Below are 25,356 nucleotides of genomic sequence, written 5' to 3'. Positions count from 1 at the left end.
TTATCTTTTCTCTCATCGTCTTTGTTCTCCTCCCCTATAAATTATCTTGTATTTTCAAATAATTACACCACTCTCCACCATCCCCCTCCACTCACCACCATCCCCCGTCCACTTTCCGCCACCTCCGGTCCACTCTCCGCCACCCCCAGTCCACTCTCCGCCCCTACCCATTCACTCTCCACCCCCACCAGAGGTTTTTTTCTGCCAATCGAGGCTTTGATAATCTGTACATTGACCATAGGTGTCAGAATGGGGAGATCAAAGCTATTTTATTTTTGGTAAGGAAATGTATATTTCTTTATTTACCTTCTCTGCGATTTCTGTTCATTCCTCTTCTCCTCCTACTGCTCCCATTATGTACTGCTTATAACATTTTTTTTTTCTTTTTTACAAAACTAGTAAAAAATAGTTACTTTCTATAACAGATGAAAAATTCTAATTTATTACATTTTCAGGTAAGTATTTTAAATACATACAATCTTTTGATATATATGATTCATGCAACGAAAATAATATATATATAATTTTTAGTTTGAACAGAATAATTAATTATTTTTTTATATACATTTAAATGTTTTAAATGTTGGTTCAACTCATGTGCTCCAATTTATATATCTTCACTCCTAAGCTTGGTTAAACTCTAAAAATAAACTCTTTCAAAGGTTTTGAATTATTAATAATAAATTTTAAGATGGTAGTAAAAAAAACCATGAATAATTTTTATTTCATTAATATGTGATAATGGGCACGGTTGTTAATAGGAGCAATGACACTGGATTTGGAACTCAACAATTTGTAACTATTGGTGAGCTAAACCCACGTCTTTTCTTTAGCCTAAAGTGTGTCTTAAAAGTCAAGAATTATACACGTTTAATTGACATTATTTGATTGTTTTCAGCTCGAGCAGAGTTTTTGAACTTTATGGACTTAGCCATAAAGTTGTTTTCACCCACAATCATGTCAAACAAAAAACTTGGACTAAGCCATAATGTTATTACTACCCATGGTTAAACGATAAATTTGGTCGGTAACGTTTTAGATCTTTTGATTAATCTAAACGACAAGTATTGACTTTTCTACTCTTTAATTGATGGGAGGATTAAAATCTTCTGAGGAATCAGAGGGCCTAAGAGGTATAAATTAAGCATTACATATTCAAATACTCATGCTTCCTAAATTAATATTATTATTTTATATCAACCAACATGAAATTTGATGAAATTAAAATTATATTATTATTATTATTATTAATAAATGAAAGTTTCATTTAATTTAATATTTTTCATTGACCACGGAATCCCATAATGGAGTGGGTGCTACAATTGTCACACGTGTGTCTCCATGCAAAAACTGTTTTAAAAAATAAAAAATATACATTTTTATTTACTTTATTTTTGTCTTATTTATTATTATTAATTTTTAAATTTGTGTTGAAAAAATATTTTAATAACTTAAACAATTATATATTACAGTAAGAAGAAGACGTTAATTTACTTTTTTTTTTTTAATGATTCATTATTGTTATTATAATGTAATACCTTTGCTAAACAAAGAAATCCACATTTAACTTCTTGTGTTTAGAAAAATGTAAATGAGAGTCTCTTCTTGTTTTTACAATTGTGAATTGATAGTGACAGGTAACTTTTATGGCTAAAGGATGAAATTTACCTTCTACACACAATATATTTTATTTCTCTATTCTTCCTCTCCTTGATTTCTCCTTTCTTCTCCTTTGTAAATAAATTAAAGTTCACACCACGCTCTCTGTGCCTAAATTTTAATCTCTAAATTCATCCGTCTTCATCTGTAAGTTAAAATGTCTAGCTTCAGCTCTTTCTTTAATACGTTTTTTTGCATGACATTCTTTTGTAGTAGCACTTTTTATAATGCTACTGTCTCGTTAGATGGAAAGGGAGATTACGTAAGCATCGGTGCCGCTATAGCAGCGGCATCGAATAACAGTAACTCTAGGTTTGACATTCATGTTAAACCTGGACTATATTATGAATACATAAAAGTTGAATCGTCCCAAACGTTTATTACATTAACGGGTGACGATGCATCTACTACGACGATAGTGGGTAATAGAAGCCAAGACACTGGCTTTGAAACATCTACTAATTGGTTGTAATCGTCCAAAGTCAGTACCTTGGTTCCTATTACCAACTATCGTTGTGGAGAGATGCATCGTCACCCATTAATGTAATAAACATTTTGGAAGATTTAACTTTTATGTATTCATAATATACTCCATGTTTAACATGAATGTTAAACCTGGAGTTACTGTTATTCGATGTCGCTACTATAGCGGCACCGATGGTTGTGTAATCTCCCTTTCCATCTAACAAAACAGTAGCATTATAAGAAGTGTTACTACAAAAGAATACATGCAGAAAAAACGTAGTAAGGAAGAAGCTGAAGAAGCTAGACATGTTAACGGGCAGATGAAAATAGATGGAGCTAGGAAATTGAAATTTAGGCTAAGGTATATTTCTTACTGAATGAACCCTCATTTATTTATAGAGGAAGGAGAAGAATGAAGAAATGAAATATCGTGTAAAAGGTGAATTTCTATTTTAGCAAAAAAAAAAAAAAGTGAACTGTCTTTATCAAATTACAATAGTAAATTTAGACATCATTTTCATTTACATTGTTTTACTTTTTATTACAAATCATATAAAATTTTGAAAAAATTGAATTGATTTAGATTTTTAAGTAATAACATAAAAAAAATCTAACAAGAAGATAGAATTGGAATTTGGTTTTTATGCATGATAATGTTTAGATGCTTCAAATATAATTTAATGGAATTATGGTATTGTATGCTTTGTTTATTTTATTTTTAAAATTCAAAATTAGGAATGATCCAAACCTCTCAAAGCTTGTGGTGGAGACTATATGTGTTAATATACACACAAACATACGCGTGCCCAACGGCCCAGCTTCAACAGCCAACCCATCTCCACCATACTGGACAATAGCATTCGAACGCGGGCCGACAGTAACCAACGGCCCAGCCCAAATGTTTAACCCAGTGCGACCAGCAACTTGTGATCCGGGACCCGCGCCTCGACCCGGAATACCGCCTGCACACGCGTCCCCTCCCCCTATCGACTCGTGGAGGTTAAAAATGAATGATTTTTTTTTTTTTTTTTAACCCTTCCTGAGATGAATACGAACTTACTAAAGACAACTACGGTTGGTAAAAGGTTCGTTTTCTCAATTTAAGTTAAGTTTAGCTAGGAAATTAGTATTATTAGCGAAACAAGATGGACGTTCTAATAGGAAACAACTACTTAGCCGACCTACTAAAACTATTGGAAAATATTCAAATCTTTCTTATCTTGGTTGATGACATCTGTCTTAAGATTTTTAACACCGACGTTGAAACATCTGTATTATCATAATAAATAATTTTTTTTTTCCAAAATAATGAATCATATATATCCTACCAATTGTGTATATTTTAAATCAATATTACATCAAAATTAATTATGAGGAAAAAAAAAATCAAACTTAAATCCTTCTCTATAATAGATTTAATTTTCTAATTCCTTCTAAAAATAGCTATTTTTCATTAAATTTATGGTTCATTTGATAAATATTTAAACAAATAGAAAATAAAAAAAGTAAGACAGAGTGAAATTAGTCTTCTCACCTTTTTTTTTTTCCCTATTTTTCCGGCCAAAACATGAACTACTAGCAACATTTACTAGTGTCTCTGCCTGCACTCTGCTCGCAAGTGGAGCCCGCGCGTGCAGGTGTTCGAGACATTGGCTGAAGGCTGGAGGAGGGAGGGAACGTATGGGGACGATCGGTGGCTGTGAGATCAAAATAATTTTAAAAACTCCTGAAATGATGGGCTACGCAGGCCGCAGGCGCGCGATGGGCCGGGCAGGCCGCGTGCATGCGGGTCGGCCCGCGGGGTTTTCCCTCTTCTCCTGATTTTTTTTTTCTTTCTCTTTCCCTTGTCTCCGAACTTCTTCCCCTTAGTTTTTCTCTCCTGATTTGGATTCCGACGCCTACAACCATCTTCAAACCTCGTAGATCAACTTAAGATGAAGTCATAGATGGTCGGCGGTGGCAGGGTACGGTTGCACCTCTCACACGCTTCCTCCTCTATTTTATTTTATTTATTTATTTTATTTCTATATCCCAGCCAGTATTACACCGTTTTGGTGGTAATCGCTGGTGTATATCAAGGTGTTCTGTTACTCCTTTGTTCCATGGCGTTGCACTATTGAGGGAAGAGTGTTTCGTCTCACCCAAGTTTATGTCCGACGGGATAAACCATTTCACGTTTCCTTTTCTTGCAGGTGAGATTATGAAGAGTAGTTGTGGGGGTGTCTTAAAATGAGAGGTGGGGTATGGTTTGTGTTCGTCCCAATGTTTCTCTCGTTGAGATATGTGTTGTTTGAGTGTGATTTTATTTGGTGTACTGTTTTTTCATTTTATTTTATATTTATAAATTCCTAATAAGAATAAAATCGATGAGCTTTCAAATTAATGTCTAATAAAATTTAATTCATTTTTGTTTGGTCAAATAAAAAAACAGAAAAAAAAAAACAAGAACTGTCAAGAATAGAAAAGATGTATGCAAAGATATTAAACCTAAAAAAAAAACTACTTATTAAAAGCAAAGATATTAAACTAAGACTCCTTTTTTTCAAAAAAAAAAAACAAAAAGAAAAAAACTCAAATAATGTCTAATGATTACTTATTAATCAATTAAATGTAAAATAATTGAAAAGTTGATAAAGTAAAATTTTAATTTGACACTTTTCCCTATTTGCAGTCACACGGAGGGATAAAAAAAAATTAATTAAATGGGAGTTACAATCTCACACGTGATGGTTAATCTGACAAAAAGAATAATATCACCAAACAACAAATCTGATTGCACCATGCCACCACGCCGCCTTTTATCAAATGTGAAATATGATTGAAAAATATTTATATTTTTTTAATGTCAAATTAATAAAAATGTCTGGTTGGTTTTATCTCGTAAATATTTTTATATTTTAAACTTTTTTTTTAGAGAAATTTAACAGGTTTAAAACGTATTTATGAAACCCTAAAATTAAGGCACAGATGAAAATAAATAAAAAGTGTTCTAAATTTAAAAACTCAATATACATTAAATTTAAATTTCATGTGACGTTTTATTCTAGATTTTTTTACAGCAAGTAAATTTTGATGGTTTAAAAATTTTAATCTCAAATAAATATCGCATCAAATTAATTACAGACTCTTTATCCAAACTTACATAATTAATTAACTATTTTTTATTCCAAAAAGCTAGTTGACTTGTGTCAGAATATTTTATTAGAATAAATAATTTTATTTTAATATTAAAATACAAAGTTATATTGCCTTGGTATAATACCGTTCGACAGTTTGTCTGATTCTTGAGATGGATTAAAGATTGGAAAAATAAAAATAAAATGAAAAAATAACTTTGAAAATATTCTGTCAATAATAGATTAAAAATAAGAATTAAAAAGAAGATATGAAACGATACTAAATAACTCTTATTGCATGTCACATCGCACATATCTATATTAAAAAAAATCAGGTCTATATGGTACACCAGTTTCTGGCAACCATGTAGTCTCATTAATAAATTGTCGTACAGTAAATTGAGTGGCTTCCTTTCGATCCTCTATTGCATGGAATCCTGCCCATTTGACTCTTCCAGATGGACCATTCTGATCATTCGGCAGGATTCACCACTGAGTCTAAAAACGATTCTATAAAAATCACAGTGGAATAGTCTCTCCAAGTACAGCCAAGAAACACAATTGTTTCATTTACTGGCCCAAGTTCAGAAGAGGCCATTACACTGCAATTCTGAAACGAACTTAATTGTTTTATTTTATGCTTTGTTTAGATTGTGCAGTGACAATAATAATGTTATTTAGTAGTCGGGCGTAAATTCTACAATCTTGAAAAACAGCAAGTGCGTTTCCAAATATGAAATCTACTGTACAGTAGATTTCACAATCTTTGAAAAACAACCTCTTCCCATTTATATAGAGTGTCTTGATAGCCAAGAAACACGCACTTGTAGAATACGGTATAATTTACATTATTACTATTTAGAAGAGCAATTGCTTGGCCGTGTTTAGGTCCAGCTCCAGCAGAGTTTGAAAACGTAATGGATTTAGCTATGAAGTTGTTCGCACCCACAACTACAAAGTTGAAAAGAATAATAATTATTAGAAGGTCTAACTTTTAATAAAATTGAAATAATATAAGAAAATGAAAAATAACAAAATTTAATCTCTAACCCATTCAAAAGAAAAAAATTGATATCTAACCATTGAAAATAAAAAATGGGTATCTAACCCCTCTTAAATCGAAAGAAAAAAAAAAATGTCTCTACATTATCCAAATTTGTGAGAAAATTTATATATTTTTATATTTTAATGGTACAAATTTATTAAAATAAACAGGGGTTATTATTATTAAATATAAAAATTGTATTTATATTTAATAAGAATTACTTTTTCCAAGAGAAAGTTTATATATTTAGATATTTTAATGGTATAATTCTATTAAAATAAAGAGGGGTTTTTATATTTATATTTAATAAGAATTAATTTTTATATTTATATTTAATAAGAATTCATTTTTTAAAATTTTGAATTGGTCAAGAATTTGTTTAAACAATAATTAAAAGTACAGAAATCAATATAATTAAATAATTATACTGACATTCTAGAAGCAAATAAACACAATTATTTGAAGTTTAATCAATTTCGATAATACTCATTGCAAACAAATGATGGACTTGATATTTACTTAAATGACATTATTCATCCATTTTTAAAAAAAAAATTCAGACTCAAGGACGAGAACCTTTAACTTCTCATTTAAAAAAAATGGTCAAACCAATTTTTTATCTCTAAAATCTGTAAAATCACCAATGGTTTAGAAACGTGGTAAAAAAAAAGTGACACTAATTTTTTATTTCTAAAATCTGTAACATCACCCATGTTTAGAAACGTGATAAAAAAAAAATGACAATAGCTAGCTTACCAAAAGTTGCTGAATCTGAAATCTGTAACATCACCCTTATTTTGTTTCATTTTTTAATTTTTCCGGTCTTCAACTTTGATTTTGTTGATTTTGTTGGTAGTGTTACATTGTTATTTTTTTCCTAAGCCTTTTCTAAATTTATCAAAAAAGATTTTAATTTCAAACTTTGAAACAAACAATAATTTTAATTTACTTTGAAACAAACAAGGTACTAATTACGGTTTTAATTTGGAAACTTTGTAACAAACAATAATTTTAATTTTGAAAGTTTTAATTAGGGTTTTTTAATTTAGAAATTTTGAAACGGGTTAATTATAAATAATTGGTGTTAATTATAAATCTAAATTAATTTATTAGAGTAAAGTTCACCTCTTTAATTCACCATCTAATCATTATTAAGTAGCAAAAAAGAAAAAAAAAATGAATAAAGATAGGATGAAATGAAAAAAAAATAAATAAATAAGGAAGAAACAAAGGGAACCGAACCCGAAACCAAAATCGAGTCTGTTTGGGTTCAGAAAAATGAACCCAACCCTTATAGTTCGGGTTGGATTGGTCCGGATTGTCGGGTTGAATGTAAACCCCTACCCTCCTCGCTAGTTTTCCAAATACATCTAAATTCAATTTAGAAACTCCTTTTTCTAATATTTTATAACTTTTTAAAGAAAATGGTAAAAAAAAAACATTATTCTCACATATTTAAACAACCATTTAAAGAAATATATATATAACTTTCAATTAAAAAAATCATACAAATTAATCATAATAAATATGTCAAACACCATTTAATAAAATTGAAATGTATAAACTATCCATAACTGAATTTTTAAATTATAATTAAAATAATAATTGAATTGTATAACTAAAATGGTATATTATAATTAAAATTTATAGAGTTCATTAATATGTATAGTTATATAATTATCATAGCATCAAAACTTATGGCTCTCTGATAAAGAAAAATATTTTATTTTAGGGTTTCAAAACCATACTCTATAATTGAAAGGGTAAATAAATAGTAATAATTTAAGATATGTGAATGCTTCAATTTTCAATCTAATCACATTTGTCGATATAAGAAATCATAAGCTCAACACTTCATTTAATGAGCATTTGAACAAATCGAATCATTGTGTAAAATGGCAAAAATCGGAGCAATTAATACAAGAAAAATCGGAAAAAAATCAAGAGTGGGCCCGTTCTTTAATGGCAAAAAAATCCTTGCATTTAAAAACTTATTTAATGTAAAAAAAAAAAAAAAAAACATTGGATAAATTGCAAGATTGTAATAAAATATAAAATAAAATAATATTAAATGCAAGTTTTTTTTTTTTCTTTTTAGTATATTATAAGGCTAAATAAATGTATTATGAATGCTTGTAAAAATAATTTCATTTGTAGTTAGGACAAGAGGTAATTAAACGGAACTAAAGAAAAGCATAAAAATCTTAACCACTAAGTACATTTTTAGCTACATAAGCCTTGCATATAATTCCAAAATTAAAATATATTAATCTAACTTTGAACTAATAATAATAAATTTTAAAACAGTAACAAAGGTTGGGTTGGGTTCATTTTTCTGAACTCGAACGAATTCGATTCGGTTTCGAATTTTAGGACAAAACCTTCAAATTGACTCGAGCTAAATAAAAATATATAATATATATTAAGGAACTTATTGTAATTATAGTTTTACACCGTGGTATTAAGTCAACTCTAGTGGACGACCAATGTGGCACTTAAAGAAAAATAAATTAATATAGTTAGATTGAAACGTAAAAATGAGACTGTAGGATGTTCAGAATAATAATAATAATAAGAAATTTAAAAAATAAATAAAACAGCTCTGTCCTTCAAACCTATTCCATTTTTTCAACTACCATTTTGCTCATTGTACTGTTTTTCTAATAATAGTAAAAGAAAAAAAAAAAAAAATCAAATTTCTTGAAGCCCCATGCTCCACAAATTGTTTTTCAAAACTTTTATTTTTGGAATCTCCGTCAAAAAAGAAAAATTATCCGTTCCCATTAGAAGATTTTTCTAAATTTATTTATTTATATTTTTTATTTGAAAAAATCTACTAGGTTCTTTTTCACTGTTCTCATATAATCTATAAAAATTCTCATTTTTCAATCTTAAAAATAATAAAAGTAATTATGATTATCGAAACATAATATCTTATTTAAAAAATTATTAAATTGTGCTGAAAAAACCACTTATTATAATTTAATAAATTTAAGTCGTTAATCTTAAAACTTAATTATTAAAATACTAGAAAAAATATAATAATAATTTAGCTTTTTAGAAATTCCAATTTGATCGGTAATGTCTATTATAATAATAATAATTAGTATTCCACAAAAAAAAGATTAAAACAGTCTGAAAATCGATGTTTTATTTTATTTTACTGCAAGATAAATTTTGATGGTTTACAAATTTTAATCTCAAATATCACATCAAATTAATTACGTGACTCCTTACGCTAAACTTACATAATTAATTAACTTTTTTTTTTTTTCCTTAATTCCAAAAAAGAAACATGATTTATTAGAATAAATAATTAAGTAAATAATTTCACTTCAATATTAAAAGACAAAGTTATATTGCCTTGTTATAAGGCCCTTTCGGCTGTTTATCTGATCTTCTGGAGAGGGATTAGAGATTTAGGAAAAATAAAAATAAAATGAAAAATTAACTTTAAAAAATATGTCCATCAATAAATTAAAGAGAAGAATTAAAATGAAGATATGAAACGATACCAAATAACTTTTATTCTATGTCACATTGCACATATCTATATTACAAATCGGGTTTATATGGTACACCAGTTTCTGGCAACCATGTAGTCCCATTAATAAATTGCCGTACACTGAATCGAGTAGCTTCTTTTCGATTCTCTATTGCATGGAATCCCGGCCACTTGACTCTTCCGGATAAGTTAGCCCCCGGTCCTCTGTTGCCATACTCAGCATAAAATAATAATTTCAGAGAACTACTATTGGACCATTCTGACCATCCGGCAGGATTCACCACTGAGTCTAGAAACGATTCCATGAAAATCACAGTGGAATAGTCTCTCCAAGGACGGCCAAGAAACACAATCGTTTCATTTACTGGCCCAAGTTCAGGAGAGACCATTACACTGCAATTCTGAAACGAAAAGCCACTCAATTGTTTTATGTTATCTTTAGATTGTGCAGTGACAGTAACAGTGTTATTCAGTAGTCGGGCGTAAATTCTACAATCTTGAAAAACAACAAGTGCGTTTCCAAATATGAAATCTACTGTACCGTAGATTTCACAATCTTTGAAAAACAACATCTTTCCATTTATGAAAAGTGTGTCTTGATACCCAAGAAAAACGCACTTGTAAAATACGGTATAATTTACATTATCGCTGTTCAGAAGAGCAACTGCTTGGCCGTGTTTAGGTCCAGCTCCAGCAGAATTTGAAAATGTAATAGAAACCGCTAGGAAGTGGTTTGCACCCACAGCTACAAAGTTGAAGAGAATAATAATTATTAAAAGGTCTCATTCATAAAATTGAAATATAAGAAAATGAAAAAAAAACAAAATTTAATCCCTAACCCAGGAAAAAACTGATATCTAATCCATTGAAAATAAAAACTTGTCTAACGCCCGGTAGAAATCCAAAGAAAAAAAAGTCTTATAAATTTATTAAAATAGAGTGGTTATTAATATTAAAGATAAAAATTGTATTTATTTTCCTATTTTAATGGTATAAATTTATTAAAATAAAGAGTGGTTATGAGTAATAGAGATAAAAATTGTATTTATTTTTAATAAAAATTACTTTTTCAAAAATGTGTGAGAAAGTTTAGATATTTAGATATTTTAATGACATAAATCGATTAAAATAAGGAGGGGTCAATAGTATTAAATATAAATATAATTAATTTTTAAAAATTTTAAATTTCTCAAAAACTTGTTAAAACACAAATTAAAAGACATTCTAAAAGCAAATTAACACAAATATTTAACTTTTAATCCGTTTCCTTGTTGCAAACAGACTAATTTTTAACTTTTTTAACTTTTAATCCATTTCAATAATGCTGGTTGCAAACAGACTAATTTTAATATTTAAAGAAACAAATAGGGACATTATAAATTAATTTTTTTAAAAAAGTATTAATGACTTAGAACATTTAACTTCTAATTTAAAAAAATGGTCAAACACTTTTCTATCTCTAAAATCTTCAAAAAAAAGTGAAAAAAGTGACAACAGCTAGCTTACCGAATGTGGCTGAATCCGAAGTTCCAAAGCCAGTGGCCTGGCTCCTGTTACCCACTATAGTTGTGGTAGACGCATCGTCGCCCTTTAATGTAATGAAGGTTTTCGACGATTCGATTTTTATATATTCAAAATACATTCCAGGTTTAACATGAATGATAAACCTGGAGTCACTGTTATTCGGTGCCGCTGCTATAGCGGCACCGATTGTTGTATAATCTCCCTTCCCGTCCAATGAGACGGTTGCATTATAAGAAATGCAGGAGGATGTAGTACAGAAAAATGTAACAAAGAAGAGGATGAAAAAGCAAGACATTTTGAAGATGTATAGAGGTGCAGAGATTGAAATTTAAATGAGCGAGATTAAGAGCCGATTGAGAAAGAGATTGAGAGAAGATTGAGAGAAAATGGAGAGCAGATTGAGAGAAAATGGAGAGCAGATTGAAAGTGAGCGAGATTGAGGTGTGTTTATTATTAAAATCAGTTCAGTTCATTTATATGGGAAAGAGAAGAGACGAAAATGGAAGAGAGGAAAAAATGTATATTTCTTCTTATAGCAAAGAAAATGTTACATGTCACTGTCACTGTCTATTCAGATGTTAAATGTCACTGTCACCTAAATATGTAAACCCAAAAGTTAAACATCACTAAATTTGTAAACGAGAGGTTAGATGTCATTTTCATTTAAAAGTTACCGAGACAAAGAGACAAAGACGAAGAAAGAAAGAAAAATTGAAAAAGATGGATAATACCAAAGTTTTCCGGCGACCGTAACCCAAACTCCGGCGACTTCGAATAAGTCTGTCTCCAAACCCTTAGACCTCACCTGTAACTACAGAAACCACGAAATAAAGAGAGAAAAGAGTTGAAGACGAAAGTTAGCAAAGAAGTTACAAACACAGAGATGGAGAATACCGAAGTTTTCCGGCGAGTACTCCGGCGACTTGGAAAACAGCCTCCAACGAATCTCACCTGTAAGGACAGAAACCACAAAATGAAGAGAGAAGAGCGTGGAAGACGAAATTTAGCAAATAAGTTACAAACACACAGATGGAGAATACTAGGTTTTACGGCGAGCGTAACCAAACTCCGGCGACTTCAAAAAACGTCAGCCTCCAACGAACCCTTAGACCTCACCTGTAAGGACAGAAACCACGAAATGAGGAGAGAAAAGAGTGGAAGACGAACGGTTTTGTCTCGTCGGACATAAACGCCGGCGAGACAGAGACTCGCAAAAGAAAGACGAACAAACCTGCAGAGATTAACACAACCATTATTCTGGGAAGAGAGGACTAACGAGACCGAGCCAAGGAACACCTTGATGCACACGAGTGATTACTACCAAACGAGGCATAGGTTTGCCGGCCAAGAGGATGAAGTGATTGAAGAACCAGACAAAGGGTCGTCTCCTTACGTTCTCGCGGCGGCAGAAACTAAAAGGTTAGGGTTTGTTATCTACTCTTTTATTTTTTTCCCAAATGTTTAAAACGGCCCAACCCATCATTTTAAACGGCCCAACCCGGGCAGAGGCACGCTTCGAACCCCGGTGGACGCAGATTTACCCTTCTATTTTTCAGGACATGACACGTGGCGTGCAGGGACTGGCAGTAGGTTTCGGGTTGGACCGCGAGTCGGTTTCCGGTTTGGGTTTCTGGGTCGCAGTCGTACGCGTCTCCCTCTTGTTGCCGGACGCGTCTCCCTCCTATTCGGCCGCCGCGTGTTCGTCGCCGATTGCCTGAGTTCTTCCTATTTCCAGATTCCAGTCAAATTCCATACCAACCTATTTGTTTTGGATTTTTCTATCTTTCAATCCGTAACTCGTATGAATTCGATTGCTTCACGAGAATTCAAGATCTCAAGTCCAGCTATCCAGATATATTTTTCTTGCATTTTTTTGATACTCACAGAGCTTAATAAATGAGATCGAAAATTAGAAAAGATTCAGTTTCTTACCGGAATTGGACTATTCTCGATTTCCTTTCCCGATACGATTTTTGGCCGCGATTCCTCCGAAAAATTGGAAGAATCCTTACCTAAGGTATTGCAACTAGATTATTAAGACCTAAATTATCCGAAACTCACAGATCTGTAGTGAAACAAACGAGGTCGCCGACTTACCTCGCGCTCTTGCCCGTTTATCACCTGAAACGAACGATCCAAACGCTCAGACCGCTCCTCTTGATCCTCTAAGTAGATCCGGTAGGAAACCTGAGATCGAGATTGCTTCGGTGTTCGAGTTTGGGCGTTCTTCCCTCCTTCTTCTTCTCCTTCGTAAAAACCCTAACTCCTCCTTCTTTTTGTTTCTCTCTCTTTTTCTTTTTCTTTTCTTGCAGACCAGATCGCTTTTTCGTTTTCTTTTCTTGCAGATCTGTGCAGACCCCTCAAGTTTGTGGGGGGGGGGGGGCAAAATTACTGTTTTGCCCCATTTGACTTTTGACCCGAATTTTTTTATTAAATCACCATTTTTTTCAACAAAAAAAAAAAAAAAAAAAATTCTAAGCTGCTCGATGTATCTCGAACATTTTTTCCTTCTACACCAATTTGAGAATCACGCTCTAAGACATTCAATAAAATCTAGAAACTTGTAAACGTTAAAAGGGTGCTAGGCATAAAATAGTGTGAGTTGTACCTGTTGAGCTCGGAGTGTTACATAGCTCCTTGTGACTAATCCATCTCTAGGGCTTCTAATCGCTGCTCATGATGTTGGGGCAAGGTTTACTAGAAATATTTTTATTCTCTTTATTCTTTTTTATTTTTTATTTTTGCATTTTAAGAATTATTAAAAATAATAATAATAAATAAATACTCTATAATATGAATGAATCATTATAATTTTAATCAATAACATCGCTATCACAACGTCCTGTCTCAACTCCCCACACTCTCACTCTTATCTTATTTTCTCGTGAATCCCGCACATCTACCGCTCTTTCCCTCTTTTTTATTTTTTTATTTTTCTTACTATTTAATTCTGGGCCTAGGCCCACTTTCTGATCCATTTTCTTGGGCCGACAGCCCATTCATATTTTTCTTTTTTCTTTTTTTTTTAATAAATAAATTATCTAATTTAAATAAACTAATAAAAATTCTCCTCCCTCTTACAAAATTTCAATAATATATATATATATTTATTTATTTATTTATTTATTTTTATTTTTATTTTTAATAGTGAAAATGGTCAGATTTGTTTTATTATCCTTCAATTTCTTTTTACATAACTCGGATTAATGTGATTCCTTCCCGAGATTCGTAAACCTCATATCCATATACGTTGTTAGCACCACCACTATGTGCAAAAAAAAATTAATGTTGAAAAATTAAATGACAAAATTAGGCTCTAACATTTGAAATTTAGTACTCATTTGGACCCGATCGGATAGGAACCATTGAGTGCGCCGTTACCAGGTCGAAACCACCTGTACATTGATCACACCGGTGTGAGATTGGAAGATCAAACCTTTGGGTAAGAAATGCATATTTCTTTTAAGTCCATCTATGTTCATTTCTTTCTTTTCTTTTTTCTTCAAATTATTTGTTGCTTCCATTTAATACCAAATCATTTCCAAATACTATTTGATATGGCATTTAATAATTAATATATTTAATACCATACTCTTTTTTAATGGATAGTAGGATTAGAATGAATCTTTTTTAATGGATAGTAGGATTAGAATGAATCGGAGGCACAAGAGATATAAATTCCAATATTAAATTTTAATGAATGTTAAGTATAAACTATATTCGATGAAATTAAACTTATTTTATTATATTATTAATAAATGAAAGTTTCATCTAATTTAATATTTGTAATTGACAATCGAATTCCATAATGGAGTGGGAGCTAACAACCGTCACACGTGTATTTCCATGCGAAAAAAGCATTTTAAGAAATAAAAAAATATACATTTTTATTTACTTTTTTTTTTTATTATTATTATTAATTTTAAACATTTTAAAATATTTTGTTAATATAATGAAATCGTATCCAACCCACTGTTATTAAAGAGATTAAGTTTAAAATAAAATAAAATCAACAAATTAAATTAAGTTCTTTTTTGTGACACTCTTGCTCAATTTATTAAAATGTTGACTGTAATGTTCTATTTAATCTCTAATTTTGGAAGAACTCTTAATTTTATTTCTCATCCTATAACATTTTAATTTATTAATGGAGTTAAAAATGCTCTATATTAATTCTTATTTTGTCCAGATTTATAAATAACGAAGGAATGTTTGTTTTTCTGTTCAAGTTGTGGGTTAATTAGCTGCATCTACTATTTTGGTGAAGATTATCTACAGGATCATGCAAAAGGAAGCACCTTGTATGGATTCAAGGGTGGCCCTGCAGGGATCATGAAGTGCAAACATGTAGAACTCACTGCAGAATTTATCTACCCATATCGCAATCGGGTTAGTAGTATGATCAAAGAATGTTAGTGTGAATATGTGTAGTCTTGATGCGAAGTGGTTGCCATTTGAAAGCGGTTCTTGATTTAAAATGCAAATTTCTTTTATCAGGGTAGTTTTGATATGATATGCAGTGGGAGGGATAAGATTGAAACTCTCATTCTTTCCTGAATTAGCAATATGAGACGCCTTAGTTGTTGTGAAGGCATAAATTGAGAGTTTGGTTCAATTTTCAGTTTAAACAAGCTGAAGAAACAGCTCAGAAGCTTGATCTGGATGGGCTTGTTGTAATTGGTGGAGATGACTCCAACACAAATGCTTGTCTCCTCGCTGAATACCTATGGTACTTTTGAGATCTATGAAATTCTCTCTCTCGTCATCATATATGGATAAGCTGTTATGTATTTTTCCCTTGTATTTGGTTGCTTTTCAAATCAGGAGTAAAAATTTGAAAACCAGAGTAATTGGTTGCCCAAAAACTATTGATGCTGATCTCAAGTGCTTTCCAAATATGAAATCTATTTAGGCTGGGCCGTTGGTTCCTGTCGGCCCGCGTTCTCCAAATTCGCAAGCTATTGTCCAGTATGCTGGAGATGGGCTAGCTGTTGAAGCTGGGCCGTATTTTCAAAGAAGAGCACAAATACACAAGCCAAGCTGGGCTAAACAAAAACCACAAATGCTTGTATTTTTCAAGTCTTCCTACAATTACTACGACAAATTACTATTGTAACATTCTAATTAACCATCGTATAAATTAAAAGTCTTAAAATACATTAATCAAATACAATAAACTTAAATTACTCTAAATTATAATCCACCAAAAATTTATACATGAAACTTCATTCTTCTTCAACGTAGCATGAATTGAAATATCTTTTGATAACTTCAACAATACTTTCTTCACATCTTCATTGAAGCATATTGTATGATTGATGTCTCTTGGTTCATATCAAATGGTCTCTCTTGAACTTGGGTCAGTAAATGAAACGAATGTGTTTCTTCGCCGTCCAACTGTAATTTTCATGTGAATGATGGTCAGCATGGTCCAATAATAGTTCTCTAGAATTATTTTGTTGGGTATAGAATAGAGGCCTAGGGCTAACTTATCTGGACGATCAAATGGCCAGGATTCCATTCAATAAATAATCGAAAAGAAGCCATTAAATTCACTATACGAAAATTTATTAATTGGACTACATGGTTTGCCAGAGACTGATGTACTATATGGACCAGGTTTATAATATAGATATGTGCGACATGTAATATGTACAGTACGGATCAGTATGTAATAAAAGTTATTTGGTATCGTTTTATATCTTCCTTGCAATTTTCTTTTTTAATTTATTGATAATAAAAGTTATTTGGTATACTTTCATATCTTCTTATTAATTTATTGATGGACAGCATATTTGTTATTTTTCAAACTAACAAGTTAACTGGTTGTCGAATCGATCCTTATTTTCAATCTTTTGATAATAATAATTAAATGTTTAAAATCAAGACCAGATCTTGTTTTAATAAAAATACTGCGAGAAAACATTAAAGTTTGTTTAATATCTTTTCCTTTCAATTTTCTTTTTTAAAAATATTATTACAAGAAATTGTTTTTCTTTTCCATACGTAAATTATTCCACGCGGAATATGAACTATAAATTAAATTTTCTCGATAGTTTGTTTTATTGAAGCTTCAGCGTGACTTTTGTTTCATTTTTTAATTTTTGATTTTGTTGATAGTGTTGCATTGTTATTTTTTTTCTAAGCCTTTTCTAAATTTATTTTAGCCAAAATAAATAATATTGTCGTTAAATATCTAAAAAAAAATAATAAAAAATCAAATACTTACAATAAATAATAAAATAATGATAATGACGGTAATAAATTGTAAGACAATAAGAAAAGAAAAGAAAAAACGAATAAATATAAAATAAAATAAAATTAAAAAACAAAGAAAAAATTAAGAGAAAAAAGAAAACCGCTCTCAAATAAAAGCCTCTTATTTGAAACCCTAAACAAATAGGGTTTTAATTTGGAAATATTTAAACAAAAAGGATTTTAATTTGAAACTTTGAAACAAACAAGGTTTTAATTTGGAAACTTTGTAACAAACAATAATTTTAATTTACTTTTGAAACAAACAAGGTTTTAATTACGGTTTTAATTTGGAAACTTTGTAACAAATAATAATTTTAATTTATTTGAAACAAAGGTTTTAATTACGGTTTTAATTGGGAAACTTTTGTAACAAACAATAATTTTAATTTTGGAAGTTTTAATTAGGGTTTTAATTTAGAAATTTTGAAACGGGTTTTAAAACCCATCTTTTATTTCCTCTTGTTTTCAACTAACAAAAATAATTGGTGTTAATTATAAATCTAAATTAATTTATTAGAGTAAAGTTCACCTCTTTAATTCACCATCTAATCTTTGTTAAGTAGCAAAAAAGAAAAAAAAAATGAATAAAGATAGGATGAAATGAAAAAAAAAAAAAAAATAATAAGGAAGAAACAAAGGGAACCGAACCCGAAACCAAAATCGAGTCTGTTTGGGTTCAGAAAAATGAACCCAACCCTTATAGTTCGGGTTGGATTGGTCCGGATTGTCGGGTTGAATGTACACCCCTATCCTCCTCGCTAGTTTTCCAAATACATCTAAATTCAATTTAGAAACTCCTTTTCTAATATTTTATAACTTTGAAAGAAAATGGTAAAAAAAAAACATTATTCTCACATATTTAAACAACCATTTTAAGAAATATATATATAACTTTCAATTAAAAAAATCCTACAAATTAATCATAATAAATATGTCAAACACCATTTAATAATTGAAATGTATAAACTATTCATAACTGAATTTTTAAATTATAATTAAAATAATAATTGAATTGTATAACTAAAATTGTATATTATAATTAAAATTTATAGAGTTCATTAATATGTATAGTTATGTAATTATCATAGCATCAAAACTTACGGCTCTCTGGTAAAGAAAAATATTTTATTTTAGGGTTTCAAAACCATACTCTATAATTGAAAGGGTAAATAAATAGTAATAATTTAAGATAGGTGAATGCTTCAATTTTCAATCTAATCACATTTGTCAATATAAGAAATCATAAGCTCAACACTTCATTTAATGAGCATTTGAACAAATCGAATCATTGTGTAAAATGGCAAAAATCGGAGCAATTAATACAAGAAAAATCGGAAAAAATCAAGAGTGGGCCCGTTCTTTAATGGCAAAAAAATCCTTGCATTTAAAAACTTATTTAATGTAAAAAAAAAAAAAAAAAAACATTGAATTAAAGAGGATAAATTGCAAGATTGTAATAAAATATAAAATAAAATAATATTAAATGCAAGGTTTTTCTTTTTATTTAGTATATTATAAGGCGCTAAATAAGTGTATTATGAATGGTTGTAAAAATAATTTCATTTGTAGTTACGACGAGAGGTAATTAAACGGAACTAGAAAAAAAGCATAAAAATCTTAACCATTAAGTACATTTTTAGCTACATAATCCTTACATATAATTCCAGAATTAAAATATATTAATCTAACTTTGAACTAATAATAATAAATTTTAAAATAGTAACAAAAGAAAAAAAAAATAAAGAAAATAAAAAACATAGAGAATTGATGTAATGAAAATAGTTAAATATCTTAAACTTTTAAAATTACAATAATATCTTTTCATTTTAAACAATTCAGTAATATTTTGACGGTCGGTACTGAATTTTTAAAAGTATTCATAATTTTTTTAAAATAGTATTAACATTCAATTTTATATAAAAAAAAAAAAACAAATTATTGTCAATATATAGATGAATGGATATATCACAGTTTATCTACAATGTTTTAATGTTATTTTGAAAAGCGGTAAAATATCTTTAAATCCTTCAATCACTTCATCTTCTTGGCCGACAAAGCTATGACGTCATTTGATAGTAATCACCCGTGTGCATGAAAGTGTTCTTTAGCTCTACTCGTTAGTCCTCTCTTTCATCTCAGAATAATGGTTGTGTTGGCCCTCTGGAATCATTTAGTTGTCTCCTTCTGTTCTCGGTGTTCTCGGGTGCTGAAACTGATTGAAAATAAACCTTTGGGTCGTATTTATTTTATTTTTTTTTATTTTTATTTTTCCCAAATGATTAATCCCTCTCCAGAAAACCAGACAAACGGCCCAACGGCCCAGCCCAAGCCCAAATTTTTAACCCATCTCTAGAAAACCAGACAAACGGCCCAACGCACAGCCTAAGCCCAAATGTTTAACCCATCTACGGAATATATTTCTTCATCTATATTTTTTAAATAAACTTTTTTTATTACAAATCATATAAAATTTTGAAAAAATTCAATTTGACTTAAAAATCTAAATGAATAAAAAGAAGCATAGATGTGACAAAAATAAATAATCATGATAAAATTTAGAAGCTTCAAATATAATTTAATCTCTACATTATGGGCGTACATTCAACCTGATAACCTGGACCAACCTTGTCCGAACTATAAAGGTTGGGTTGGGTTCATTTTTTCTAAACTCGAACTGATTCGATTCGGTTTCGAATTTTAGGACAAAACCTTCAAATTGACTCGAGCTAAATAAAAATATATAATATATATTAAGGAACTTACTGTAATTATAGTTTTACACCGTGGTATTAAGTCAACTCTAGTGGACGACCGATGTGGCATTTTAAAAAAATAAATTAATATGGTTAGATTGAAATGTAAAAATGAGGGTGTTCAGAATAATAATAATAATAAATTTAAAAAATAAATAAAATAGCTCTGTACTTTAAACCTATTCCATTTTTTCAACTACCATTTTGCTCATTGTACTGTTTTTCTAATAATAATAGTAAAAGAAAAAAAAAAAAAAAAATCAAATTTCTTGAAGCCCCATGCTCCACAAATTGTTTTTCAAAACTTTTATTTTTGGAATCCCCGTCAAAAAAGAAAAATTATCCGTTCCGATTTTTCTAAATTTATTTATTTATATTTTTTATTTGAAAAAATCTTTTTCACTGTTCTCATGTAATCTATAAAAATTCTCATTTTTCAATCTTAAAAATAATAAAAGTAATTATGATTATCGAAATATAATATCTTATTTAAAAAATTATTAAATTGTGCGGAAAAAAACCACTTATTATAATTTAATAAATTTAAGTCGTTAAGCTTAAACTTAATTATTAAAATACTAGAAAAAATATAATAATAATTTAGCTTTTTAGAAAAAACTTAATTATTAAAATACTAGAAAAAATATAATAATAATTTAGCTTTTTAGAAATTCCAATTTCATCGGTAATGTCTATTATAAAATAATAATTAGTCTTCCACAAAAAAAAAAAAATTAAAACAGTCTGAAAATCAACATTTGAATTTTAATCTCAAATATCACATCAAATTAATTACGTGACTTTTTACCCTAAACTTACATAATTAATTAATTTTTTTTTCTTTAATTCCAAAAAAAAAAACATGATTTATTAGAATAAATAATTAAGTAAATAATTTCACTTCAATATTAAAATACAAAGTTATATTGCCTAAGGCCCTTTGGGCTGTTTATCTGATTTCTGGAGAGGGATTAGAGATTTAGGAAAAATAAAAATAAAATGAAAAAATAACTTTAAAAATATGTCCATCAATCAATTAAAGAGAAGAATTAAAATGAAGATATGAAACGATACCAAATAACTTTTATTCTAGGTCACATTGCACATATCTATATTACAAATCGGGTCTATATGGTACACCAGTTTCTGGCAACCATGTAGTCCCATTAATAAATTGTCGTACACTGAATCGAGTAGCTTCTTTTCGATTCTCTATTGCATGGAATCCCGGCCACTTGACTCTTCCGGATAAGTTAGCCCCCGGTCCTCTGTTGCCATACTCAGCATAAAATAATAATTTCAGAGAACTACTATTGGACCATTCTTACCATCCGGCAGGATTCACCACTGAGTCTAGAAACGATTCCATGAAAATCACAGTGGATTAGTCTCTCCAAGGACGGCCAAGAAACACAATCGTTTCATTTACTGGCCCAAGTTGAAGAGAGGCCATTACACTGCAATTCTGAAACGAAAAGCCACTCAATTGTAGTTTGTACTCTTTAGATTGTGCGGTGACAGTGACAGTGTTATTTAGTAGTCGGGCATAAATTCTACAATCTTGAAAAACAACAAGTGCGTTTCCAAATATGAAATCTACTGTACCGTAGATTTCACAATCTTTGAAAAACAACATCTTTCCATTTATGAAAAGTGTGTCTTGATACCCAAGAAAAACGCACTTGTAAAATACGGTATAATTTACATTATCGCTGTTCAGAAGAGCAACTGCTTGGCCGTGTTTAGGTCCAGCTCCAGCAGAATTTGAAAATGTAATAGAAACCGCTAGGAAGTGGTTTGCACCCACAACTACAAAGTTGAAGAGAATAATAATTATTAAAACGTCTCATTCATAAAATTGAAATATAAGAGAATGAAAAAAACAAAATTTAATCCCTAACCCAGGAAAAAACTGATATCTAATCCATTGAAAATAAAAACTTGTCTTAACGCCCCTGGTAGAAATCCAAAGAAAAAAAAAGTCTTATAAATTTATTAAAATAGAGAGTGGTTATTAATATTAAAGATAAAAATTATTTTCTTATTTTAATGGTATAAATTTATTAAAATAAAGAGTGGTTATGAGTAATAGAGATAAAAATTGTATTTATATTTAATAAAAATTTATTTATTTATATTTTTTATTTGAAAAAATCTACTAGGTTCTTTTAAACGGCCCAACCCGGGCAGAGTCACGCTTCGAACCCCGGTGGACGCAGATTTACCCTTCTATTTTTCAGGACATGACACGTGGCGTGCAGGGACTGGCAGTAGGTTTCGGGTTGGACCGCGAGTCGGTTTCCGGTCAACAGTAGGTGTGATAAATAAATAAATAAATAAATAAATAAAAAGTCTACCTGTAAAATGTAACCGTACTAATTCTCATTTAAAAATAAATAAATAAAATAAATAGGAAGAAAAAATAGGTTAGTAGACTAACCTCAATCTGTCTTACTTTTTCATTTTCTGTTTGTTTTAAATATTTATCAAATGAACCATAAATTTAATGAAAAATAGCTATTTTTAGAAGGAATTAGAAAATTAAATCTATTATATGGAAGGATTTAAGTTTGATTTTTTTTCTACTCAAGTAATTAATTTTGATTGATATTGATTTAAACTATACCAAATTGGTAGGATATATATGATTCATTATTTTGGAAAAAATCATATATAGATATTTCAATGTCGGTGCTAAAAATCTTAAGACACATGTCATCAACAAAGATAAGAAACATTTGAATATTTTCCTTCCATATAACAAAAAATCACATGAGTTATACTCCAAAAAAAACTATAACACTAAGATAATCCAAATTCAGTTCCAAAATATTAATAAGGTTTCCTTTTATGTAAGGGCGATTATTAACTTTCCAAACCAAGCTTTGGAGAAGACATCCAAAGTTGTTCTTTATTACCTATAAAAATGAGTACAAAGTGGAGAAATAGAAAAGAAAAAAAAAACCTAACATGATGGTGAAAAAACTCTCTACTATCATTTTTTTATTTCTTTTGAGTTGTTTGTGTCTCGTTTCTCAAATACATCAAACTGCAGCCTCAAATGATTTTGTCAGAGACGCCTGTAAGAAGGAAGGAGAAGAAGACTGGAAATTTTGCTATGATTTGGTAACTTCAGATCCTCGTGAAGACTTGAAATCAAACTTCACAGGACTCCTTACTATCTTCATAAACCATTCCATTCCATATGCCTCTGATACTTATAAGTACATTGTGGAGCAGCTAAAGAGGTCAGATTTAAGCCATATGTCTCGTCAGGCTTTCGAACTCTGTAAGATTAAGTACAAGGCGGGCATAGATGATTTAAAAACATCGTTACAAGATTTGTTAAATGACCCTACCACAGATATGGTTGATGGTACAAATTTGGCGATGGGCGCTTTTCAAATGTGTGACTTAGAATTTGATGGCACTGCACCATATCCACCATATTTGTTGTCTCGTTACAAAGGCTTACTGCGATTTTTGGGTCTTTCAATGGGAGCTGCAAATTTCTTACACTGCAAACACATTCTTCCTTGCTATTATGAGTAAAAAAAGTGCTTCGATCTTCGTTGAATCTCAACCATATATGTGACTGTGAATTCAATGAATCAATAATATTTCTTCTTCTAAAGAAATTTTGATGTGATATGCACTTATATATCTATATATATATGATGTTTGGGTGTCAGTGTTAAAAATCTTAAGACTCATGTCATCAACCAAGAAAAGAAAGATTTGAATATCTTCCTTCCATAAATAAATTAAAAATAAAATCAAGTTATACTTGAAAAAATACCATAAGTCTTAAGATAATCAAATTTAAGTTTCTAAATATTAAACAGATTTCCTTTCCTACAAAGGTTATTATTAGCTTTCCAAACTGAAAAGTAGAGGTGTACATTCAACCTGGCAACACGGAACAACCCAACCCGAACTATAAGAGTTGGGTTGGGTTGGATTAGCATTTCGGGTAGGGTTGGGTTCATTTTTCTGAACCCGAACTGAATCGGTTCGGTTTCGGGTTCATGGGCAAAACGCTCAGGTTGACCTGAGCAAAATAAAAAATATATATAAGTATTAGGAAGATTCTTTCATATTAATTGGTTTTCTAGAGTGGTACTGAGGTTATTCCATGAGTATTTACGCTCGAGTTTGACGCCAACTAAATATATTTTTTCGGTTTTGTTATTTTTAATTTCTTTGTTTTGTTTATATTATTTTATTATTTAATTTCTTTGTGTTCAATTTTATTTATATATATATATATATATAAATATATATATTTTAAAATACCTTAATATTTCATACTCTTTTTAAAAACACGTTAGAGTAAACTATAACTTACTTATTCATTTCATGATTTACCGTTGTATTTACTTTAACGAATTCTGAAAAATGTCGGTATTTAGTTGCCTTTAGTTTTATGACAATATTGAACTATGTTAATATGTTACAATTTTCACTAGTTATTTTTTATTGATTTTTTTTTTCAATAATTATAGATTGATTTATGTTTGCTTGAAAACTTTTAATATATTTTATTTAAGATTATATCCGAATTAATTATAGATTGTGGATAAATAAAACTTAAAAAAAAAAATTGACAACCCAACCCGAACCCAACCCGAAAATAGAGGATTGGGTTGGGTTGGGTTTTGAAAAATTTTGGGTTGGGTTGGGTTACCAATCCAACCAACCTGAACTGTTGGGTTACGTCAAAAAAATCCTCCAACCCAACCCGGACCATGTACACCCCTACTGAAAAGATAGTAAAAGTTGTTCTTTATTACCGATAAAAAAGAGTAGGACTGGGGAATTAGAAAATAAGTAAAAACAAACATGATGGTGAAAAAACTCTCTAGTATCATTTTTTTTATTTCTTTGAAAAAAACTCTCTACTAGTCATAAGCTCAACTGCAAGAAAAGAAAACGTGAAAGATAAAAGAAAATGACCGAATACGAACCATTTAACCCGTCGGACATAAACTCCGGTGAGACGAAACCCCCTTCCTTCCCTAGTGCAACGCC

The 25,356-nt window shown here is 30.0% G+C and overlaps 1 protein-coding gene and 3 long non-coding RNA genes across 9 annotated transcripts; 1 reads left to right on the top strand and 3 right to left on the bottom strand.

Moving 5' to 3' along the window:
• The first annotated feature begins 90 nt into the window (after window positions 1–90).
• Window positions 91–3,304, top strand: LOC111431309. Its single transcript, XR_002708482.1, has 3 exons — window positions 91–278; window positions 762–805; window positions 2,860–3,304. It is a non-coding gene; the product is annotated as an uncharacterized LOC111431309 (long non-coding RNA).
• A 2,693-nt stretch (window positions 3,305–5,997) lies between these two features.
• On the bottom strand, window positions 5,998–11,692 carry LOC111431385 (pectinesterase-like). Its single transcript, XM_023068008.1, has 2 exons — window positions 11,297–11,692; window positions 5,998–6,191 (listed from the first exon to the last, which is right to left on the bottom strand). The coding sequence occupies exons 1-2, from the start codon at window positions 11,607–11,609 to the stop codon at window positions 5,998–6,000; spliced, it is 507 nt and encodes a 168-aa protein (XP_022923776.1). The 5' UTR covers window positions 11,610–11,692.
• A 122-nt stretch (window positions 11,693–11,814) lies between these two features.
• On the bottom strand, window positions 11,815–13,643 carry LOC111431308. 6 transcript variants are annotated; one of them, XR_002708479.1, is made up of 6 exons: window positions 13,412–13,643; window positions 13,247–13,326; window positions 12,546–13,039; window positions 12,355–12,430; window positions 12,209–12,265; window positions 11,815–12,119 (listed from the first exon to the last, which is right to left on the bottom strand). It is a non-coding gene; the product is annotated as an uncharacterized LOC111431308 (long non-coding RNA). The 6 variants fall into 6 exon arrangements; XR_002708477.1 differs by having other exon boundaries at window positions 12,546–13,073; window positions 13,247–13,643; XR_002708478.1 differs by having other exon boundaries at window positions 13,247–13,643.
• A 9,812-nt stretch (window positions 13,644–23,455) lies between these two features.
• Window positions 23,456–23,968, bottom strand: LOC111431311. Its single transcript, XR_002708484.1, has 2 exons — window positions 23,685–23,968; window positions 23,456–23,565 (listed from the first exon to the last, which is right to left on the bottom strand). It is a non-coding gene; the product is annotated as an uncharacterized LOC111431311 (long non-coding RNA).
• Between the last annotated feature and the right edge of the window lie 1,388 nt (window positions 23,969–25,356).

The sequence above is a fragment of the Cucurbita moschata genome, unplaced genomic scaffold (genome assembly GCF_002738365.1).
Source record: "Cucurbita moschata cultivar Rifu unplaced genomic scaffold, Cmos_1.0 Cmo_Scf00036, whole genome shotgun sequence".
In the NCBI taxonomy this organism is placed as follows: domain Eukaryota; kingdom Viridiplantae; phylum Streptophyta; class Magnoliopsida; order Cucurbitales; family Cucurbitaceae; genus Cucurbita; species Cucurbita moschata.
This window is presented reverse-complemented; position numbering and strand designations above follow the sequence as displayed.

Excerpts from the sequence above, each read along its gene's own strand:
- LOC111431385 (XM_023068008.1), bottom strand. The coding sequence starts at position 11,609 with ATGTCTTGCTTTTTCATCCTCTTCTTTGTTACATTTTTCTGTACTACA. Across the intron at positions 6,192-11,296 it reads TTCGGATTCAGCCACATTCG|TTGTGGGTGCGAACAACTTC; the intron begins GTAAGCTAGCTG and ends TCAACTTTGTAG.